This window comes from Amborella trichopoda, chromosome 10, assembly GCF_054954075.1.
Source record: "Amborella trichopoda isolate Santa Cruz 75 chromosome 10, AtrichopodaSantaCruz75HAP2 v2.0, whole genome shotgun sequence".
Classification (NCBI taxonomy): Eukaryota; Viridiplantae; Streptophyta; class Magnoliopsida; order Amborellales; family Amborellaceae; genus Amborella; species Amborella trichopoda.
In genome coordinates this window covers 1435565-1444383 of record NC_142345.1, presented here as the reverse complement: position 1 = coordinate 1444383, position 8819 = coordinate 1435565, and the positions used below count along the sequence as shown (strand labels likewise).

The window sequence follows — 8819 nt, the reverse complement described above, 5'->3', positions numbered from 1 at the left end:
GTATCTTCTATGCTTGTAGGGGAAGCATAGAAACCTTTATCGAAACAAAAAGTATGTTTGCACCTTGAGAATAACATACTTGAAATGTTCACCAAAAAATGGGCATTTATACTAATAAAGTACTTAGAACTTCACTCTACAATTACCTGTATCTTTTATGAAAATATCAACAATACATTTTCTAAACAAAAATGACCTTACTCATTTTAAGAATATTGAATAATTAAAAAGGGCAAATACGATAATTTTAACAGTTCACATCTTTTTATAAATATAACCTATACGATTTTATGGGGTGTTAGCTTATGCAGTTTACATAAGACTGCAACCTTAAACAATCAAAGTAAGGTGCACCACCAAATTGTATCATAATATGTATTTTAGTGTAAAACATTCATAGGAAGACATGAGAATCCATTTTCACCTCCAATAATGTAATTTTTTACTTCAAAATAAGTCAAATCAAATAGATATATGAACACATGAAAATCTTAAAAATAGATGGTCCAGTTAATATGTTGCAATATGTACTATTTTTAGGTTTTTTTTTGGCGATAGTCAATTAGAAGGTTTTCCAACTTCAAAACAACACTTTGTGACATTTTAAAGTTGCAACTTTATATAATTTCTATTACATATCTTACAAATACCTACGGGTGAAGTTCTAAAATTTGTATCATTTATTTGGATGCCTTCCATCTTTAAGACATATATTAGATGGTCAGTAGATACATGCATCCCTCACTCACAAAACACATTTGCTTCTAGTTAGCATTGTTCTATAATGTATGAGTTTTACACAAGTAAGGCGAACAATTAAATTTATACTGTAGAAGTAAGGCGAACATTTAAATTTTGTATGTAGATGTAGTTCTGGTGTCAAAAATGGCTTTAAAATATCTATTTATACCTTGTTATCAAATTAAAAAAGTTCAAAATAGTACAATTAAGTATGACTATAAAAACTTAAAAATTTCGAAAATAGACGGTCTAGAGTAGAGGTTGCAGATGGCTTGGGAAAATGAGGAGTGACTTTACAAAGTGATGTTATTTATGATACAATTTTTTGTTGAAAGTCTGTAATCCGTGATTGATTAATAGAATTAAAGTAATATTGTCAAAAAAAAAAAAAAGAAGGGTAGAGGTGGCAAGAGGTCGGATCGGGTGGACCCGGACCTACACCCAACCCAAAAATTAAAATACCGATGTATTTATCTATATTTAAATATATTAGAACTCAAAAAAAACTACTGGACCCAAACCGGGACTAGAACCCAAACCTAAATAGCGTTTAGGGCGAAGATTTGGACTTGACCAATCAGGTCCAATTTTTGGACCCATTCTCAAACTTAGATCGGATTTACCCTCGAGTCCCGGGTTGGGTCTGGATCCATTGTCACCCTTAGTCAACCAAAATTATTACAAGATACTCTATTTCCAGGTCTTATAATTTTTCTTTGCCTTCGTATTCATGTATATCGAGGTTGAAAGGATCGGGTTTTCCAAGGGGTTTTTAGAGGTCGACCTTCCATTAATTATATATGATGTTCATACCTTATGTAAACACTTATTTTGTAGCCAGTGTTACCTAAAAATGACCAATGACTTGCCATTTGAGCACTCTACCCTATTTTGCACAGGAAATGTGGTGGTGTTCACGGATGAAACCTCTGAGATCCACAACCAAAACCCGTTTGCTCTCTTCCGTCTCACTCTTATGACTGTTTGGAAATCTAAAATCTCATTCCGTGGCGCCGCTTCTGCAACCCATCCCATGAATGACTTAAAAGCAAGCACATGAAGCCACTGATTGAGAAACACCATCAAGTCCAAAAAAAGCTCACATTTTTATCTCTCTATGAATCTTGCGTCCATCAAAACTCTCACCCAACATGGTAGATTGAAGCAAGCAATAAGTTTTATAATCCATATGCGTCATCAAGGTATGTTTGTCCCCACAGACTCTTTCTCTCTCATCTTTCATAGCTCTGCAACATCTAAATCTTTAATGGAAGGCAAACAGCTTCATGCCCATGTTATAGTTTCGGGGTTCCAGCCCGATCTCTATCTTTCGAACCATTTGATGAACATGTATTCTAAATGTGGGTGCTTAGATCACATTGAATCGGTTTTTCGCGAAATGGGTAGAAAGAATTTGCACTCATGGAACACCATGCTTGCCTGTTATAGCAAATTGGGTTTCATCAGTGATGCTCGTAATCTATTTGATAAAATGCCTCATAGAGATTCAGTCTCTTATAACACCATGATTGCATGTTATGATAAGTATGGGCCTTGTGAAAATGCGTTAGAAGTTTTTAGAGCAATGAAACTTTCAGGTTCGAAAGTGGATCATTTCACAGTTTCTAGTGTTATTAGTGCTTGTATGAATATAAGTTTTCTATGTCAAGGGAGACAAGTGCATTCTGATGTTATTAAGATTGGGATTGGTCTTAATGTCTATGTGGGTAGTGCTCTTGTTGAATTCTATGGTAAATGTGGTGATATAGATGAGGCTAGGAAGGTTTTTGAAAGCATGCCTGATAGAGAAGTGTTTTCATGGAATACTATGTTATTGGGGTATGTTCAAAGTGGTAGAATTGAAGACGGAATTCTGTTTTTTGAAGAAATCCCATGTAAAAATGTGGTTTCATGGACTACGATAATATCAGGGTGTGTACGCTGTGGTTGGAGGGATAAAGCTATTCATTTCTTCAGTGGGCTGCGTCTGGCTAACTTGAAGCCTGATTTGGTTGGTTTTGTGAGTATTGTGAATGCATTTTCAGCCTTATATTGCCTTGAGGAAGGCCAAAAGGTCCATGGTTTGATTATAAAAGCCGGATTTGAATCAAATTTGGTCGTTGGGAATGCCCTTGTGGACATGTATGCAAAATGCGGTAGCTTAGACTGTGCAAGTAGAGTATTTGAAATTATGCACTATATGGATGAATATTCATGCTCGGTTTTGATTTCTGAGTATGCAAAGTATGGATTAATAGATTATGCATGTGAGTTTTTTGAAAGTTCAAAAGTGAAGGATATTTCCTCATGGAATGCTTTGATCGCTGGTTATTCTGAACTAGAAAGAGATTGGGAGGCTATAGAGATTTTTAGAGCGATGAGGATGGAGGGTGTGAAGGCTGATGAATTCACTTATGGTTCCCTCATTCGGGGTTGTTATTTATATGGATTACGATATGGCATGCAACTTCATTCACAAACTATTAAAATTGGCATAGATTCTAGTGTATATGTGGGTAGTTCCCTTATTGACATGTATACTGAATTTTTTTATTGTCAAGCAGGGAGGATGGTCTTTGATGCTATCTATGAAAAGAACCTTGTTTCTTGGAATGCCATGATTAATGGGTATGCACAAAATGAGATGGGGCTGGAGGCCTTAGAGCTATTTTGTCAAATGCGAGCTTTAAGAGTGGAAATAGACCGTGTCACTCTTTCTTCTGCTCTCAATGCATGTACTAGTTCATTGGCATTAAGCATGGGAAATCAAATCAACGGGGTCATACATAAAGCTGGTTATGTGCATGATGTTGTGGTTGGGACTTCTCTTATTGACATGTATGGTAAATGTAGGGACATGGACCATGCATTATGTGCATTCTCCACGATAACCCAACATAGTGTTTTCTCATGGACTGCATTGCTTGGGAGCTATGTCAAATGTGGAATGTGGGAATCTGCAAATGAATTATTTGAAAAGATGCCAGAAAAGAACATTGTTTCTTGGAATACAATGCTCTCTGGCCATGCCCAAAATGGGTCTGGGTTTGAAGCAATAAAACTTTATTCATTAATGTTAAAATCGGGTGAGTTGCCTGATGGGATAAGTTTAATATGCTTGTTGGCTGTTTGTAGCAATCATATACTGGAAGAACAAGGTAAACAGGTTCATAGTCATGCCATTAAGACGGGGTATTACATGAATTTGTCGGTCAAAAGTGTGATCATCAATATGTATCACAAGCTTTGGAACCCAAATAAGTCGGTACTCGAAGTGTCTGAGCAGGCTGCCATCTCTTGCAATATGTTGAACGTGTGATGCTAAGGGAGGCTTCTATTTTGGTTAACTTGGTGAATCAAGTTTGATGTTGGACATGGTTAGGACACTGATCTTTTGAAGTGTTGATGATGATATATAAGGTTCAGCAAATGGGTAGGGCATTGATTTCAAGTGGCCACGAAAGATTCTTTGGGAAATTAGAGGGAGAACAAGTGGGTTCTCTTCTCTTGCTAATGACCAAGTTAGATGGGGTCATTCAGTTGACAAATTACATGGAAGCACTAGGCAACATTGCTAGTGCAAGGTAAATATGTCTGCTTTCTTTCATTCTTTCTGATGCTTGACACAAATTTGTGTTGGGAAAACATACTATGATTTGCTAGTGCAAATCATATTTCGTCATCCATGTACAATGACCCAATGGATGGTGATGCAGGTAGAGAGGGCTCACCACATCAAAACATCATGCCAATCGTGGGTCTCACTCTTCTCCCTGTCGCTGTCCATTTTTTCAATGGACGGTGATGAAGCCATGGACTATGGTTTTCCATTGTCCACTGGGTTGTAGCATACTTTCCATTTGGCTTTTAGTATTTCCCCTAAAAATTTGCTAGCTTGAAATGATTCACACCAATCAATTCCTGAATAGTTTTTATTTCATCTGAAATAATTCGTGCCAATCAAATATCTTGCTGTGTGTGACTGCAATTTGTTGCCATCCATGTTTCTATGCCTTCATGTGCAGAAAGGGAAGGTTTGAAATTTGAGCCATATGAGCTCAGCTGTTTTTGGGAGGTTGGGCTTTGTCCTTCATAAACTAAAAAACTGTTTCCATCATTTTTTTTTCAGAGCTAGCGATGGTTCAACGACAATTTTAGAAACTCCATTCCAGTATAAACTTTTGAAGCCCATGGGTTCCTTGACTGCTTTTTGCCACCTATTGAAATACACCTTACTATATATTACAAATGAATTGATATTAAGTATCTGAACAAGTTAGATGTTACTGAGGCAGTGATTCCACCTTTGATCTATCAGAGGAAGCAAGTGAGGATTCCATTAAGAAAGGAGGAGGCTAGCAGAAGCCAAGTTATAGTCTGTTCTAATACAATTGAACAAGATTTTTGTATCCTTGGCACTCATGAAAGATGGCAACAAAGCCATTGGCAAACAACAGGTACAAGATAGTTGTTGGATTTTTTTTTTTTGAGAGTGTAATAGTTGTTGGATTATTTTAAGGAAATGTTTACAAAGAGACTATTTACTTTTAGTACAAGGAGGTCACAAACACTATTGTCCATAAGATTTCAAATTGGGTGGTTGTAAGATTGTAACTAGACTCAAAGTTCAAAAAGAAATTTCTCGAACTTTGTGACTAGCCCTAAGCCATCCAATTTGACATCTAATGACTAGATGTAATAGTGACCTTGTAACAAAGATAAATGGTCTCATAGTAACAATCCCTTATTTTAAATTGCACGTGTTAAGAGACAATCTACCCCAGTCCAGTAGACCATGTTATATTTTGCTGCAAAGGCCATATCTGCTGTGCATTTCCCCTGATGGATCATTGAAGATTACCTGGAGTGGAGCCTGTAGGGACATTTGTCCTGGTGCAATTAATCTCTACGTTCAATATTAGAAAAAAAAAAAAAAAAAAAACTCTAGCCATTCGCCAGTGGGAACGGATTGTCCATGTAACTTGCAATATCATATAATTATAGTTCATTTGATTATGGTATAATGTTTCTGTTGCTAATGATTTCATTCATTTGTATTTTATTTTACCATATTTCTGCTAATTGACCTTACTTTCTCGTTTCATGTTCCAGCTCATTGTTAATAATTTGCAATTTGCAAGTGGCCCATGGGACCATTTGCTATCAACTTAATTGACGAAGAGGTTCAGATTCTACAAATGAGGTAAATGTGTACTTAAATACTAACTCAAATGTATTTGGTTACTAGATTAAAAGACCTTGGGTGGTCGGAAGCTCTTAGTATTTGGTGCCTATATTAAAGATCACAGTAGCCTATTTCAGTTGGTAACTGAGGGTTGGAAAGTAGTTCAATTCTCTCTTGGGCAATTTGCTTTATAACATAGCATTCAATAGAGAATATTGTAGAGTCCTTTTTTTTTTCCCTTGAAATGGATAATAATGCTCTTTTCGTTTTTTTTGGGGAACTGTACAAGAAGCTGGTTCAATTTTTTTGATTCGATATATTACAATGATGGGAGAGAGTCCTTCATACTTCTTAAAAATCCCTTGTTCTATAATCTCAGCCTCGCTTAGACTCTTAACATTAAAGGTGGCAATGGGCCGGGCACTCGGTTAAGTCTGGGGCCTGGCCAGCATATGTGGGTCACAAGGCCATGCAAATCTAAAGGGCCCCGGCCTGGCCCAGCCCAGCCCTGCTGCCTGCAAAGCCAGGCCCGGCATCTCTGCTTCGTATTTAATTTGCCCTGTATCTCCCCAAATGTTTCTGTGTGTTCTTTGCTTACCTATATGGTGGAACTCCAAAAGAACTCCTAAGCATCATCATAATATACACATTACACTCCATGCCCACATTTCTTGTAGCTATCTAATATTTAATATATGATCGGGAATTCATATTATCCTTACTATGTTTTCATTGCCACAATTGGTGGTGTATTTTGGACCTCGTTAATATATGGAGCTGGACTCTCCTCACAGATGCATTTTTATAAATGGATTCCCAAGTAACTCTTCATTTTGTTGCTAGACTCTCCGTAGTTTAATTTTGATGATTTTTAGGATTTATTTATGTTTATATCTGTTTTTTATTTCGTTTTCAGGTTGGGTCCTGTGTTCGCCTCTCTTTTCAACATGCTCTTCATGACTGGATGATTCAGGTTTATTCAGTGAAAGGAAAAAGCAAGGAGAACGGAACAACATCTTACCTCCCCCATGCTGGGGGCTTAATTGGCATTTTGTTTGGCCCCAAATTTGGCACGTTCATCCTCTTGTTGCCAACAAAGAAGATTGTGAGAATTTTTTTTAAAAAATCTCCAAAATGGTGTTTTACGAGTGATCACATGCAACAAATGTGCACTATCCATTTAGAAAAAAAAAAGGGTGTTAGATCAAGGTCCTTAGTGGTTTTATTTAACCTCAAATTTGTCGATTGTCTCATTATCATCAGATGAACAATCAAAAAAAAAAAAAAAGGATTATGGGCTTCTTTATCGGGACCAAGAGGATGCGCCTGCTATTTTAGGGCTACATGGTTCTAACAACTGTTTTTGGCCTCTAGATTGATTACATCTGATTCAAAGTTCTAACAACTATATTTTGCCTGTGCATGTATTTGTAATGCTCAGGCATGGTGCGTGCATAATAAAAAAAATTTCATGTGCATACATTGAACCATACATGCATGTATCTATGTATTATGTATGTATATATGAGTATGATTTATGTATGTGTGTATGTATGTATTTTATTTGCATGTGCCAATACCATATTCTTCATTTGTCTCAACATTCCTTCTGCAGGACCATTGTTTTCATCCCTGGCACCTATATTATGTCATTAAATATTTGGTTGATCCAGATGTATATATACACGTTTTTGTGTGTATGCATGCATGCACCTGTTTCTAAATATACACACACACCATGACAACAATAGACACCCATGCAACCATGTATCAACTTGTACGTGCTAAATAGTACAGTTAGCTGTTGGCTCCAAGACCCAATTTCTTATTTGTTCATATATGCACATACATGTGTACATCCATAAGCACACAAGCATGTATCATACGGTTTAAGGGGAAAGGTTTTATAAGCCATAGGCGTTATGCTGCTGTACAAGCCCATCAGCTAAAACACATAGCTAGAGGGAAGAAATTTGAATTTTTATCAATAAATAAATTATTGAAAGAAAGTGATTTTGAGTTCTTAAAAGGCCTGGATCCGCTGTCTATTAGATGGACGACATAAAAGTTTATGGGCTTATATAATCTTTTGGGATTGTGTAAGGCGAGATGTTGGCTACAAACACAGTAAGTCGTCAGATGTGAAAGTCGACAGATGGGGTGCGTTGTTTCTCCATACAAAATGTGAGAAATTTTCTCGGAATCTAACAACAGTTAATAAATAATACACCCCACAGCCATCCAATTTCACCTGTTATGGCTCGGGTAAATGTGCCTTTCTGGATTGAAGTGCAGTTCTACTTTGAAGCTTGGGTTTTGGACTTTGTATCCTCCTTAGCGGTTCATTTCTTGGCTTAGTTACTGTGTGATTATAAGTTTCATAGCATGGATCTCAAAAACTGCAAAGCTTGCAAAACTGGTTTGAGATATTCGATTGATCTCTTGATGTGGGGTGGGAGTTCCATCTCTCTCTCCCTCTCTAAAAATCTGCCTTGTCCACTTTTTGAATCTTTGTCTCATATATATATATATATATATATATATATATATATATATATATGGAAACACTATAAAATGCTTATAAGTGAAGTTATACAATACTTTGTCTTAAGTTCATCACCATTCAAAATTCATCACACAGTCACATATATCTGATAGTGTTTGAATTCTAATAATTTTTTTACTAGTCAGATTTATCTAAAATTTGAACTGTGTATATATGATCAACTTGCATCAAAATAAAATATTAAAAAAAATAATTCAAAATAATAAAATGATAAAAATACCCTTGAATAAGTTTTTGGGGTATTTTAGATCATTTTGTCATCCAAATTATTATTTGTTATGTTCTATTAAGGTGCGCCTTGTTAAAGCGCACGCACCTACAAAATTT

General features: G+C 36.2%; 1 protein-coding gene across 6 annotated transcripts; it reads left to right on the top strand.

Annotated features, from left to right (window-relative positions):
- Positions 1-1465: 1465 nt before the first annotated feature.
- On the top strand, positions 1466-7404 carry LOC18427980 (pentatricopeptide repeat-containing protein At2g13600). 6 transcript variants are annotated; one of them, XR_002279943.2, is made up of 4 exons: positions 1466-1943; positions 5060-5198; positions 5854-5944; positions 6843-7404. XR_002279943.2 is itself a non-coding variant. In XM_020663460.2 (4 exons), exon 1 carries the CDS (start codon positions 1859-1861, stop codon positions 4058-4060), a length of 2202 nt encoding a protein of 733 aa, XP_020519119.1. In that variant the 5' UTR covers positions 1476-1858; the 3' UTR covers positions 4061-4325; positions 5060-5198; positions 5854-5944; positions 6843-7404. The 6 variants fall into 6 exon arrangements, 3 of the variants coding, with proteins under 3 accessions (XP_020519119.1, XP_088706476.1, XP_020519120.1); XM_020663460.2 differs by having other exon boundaries at positions 1476-4325; XR_016043306.1 differs by having other exon boundaries at positions 1577-1943; positions 4871-5198.
- Positions 7405-8819: the final 1415 nt, after the last annotated feature.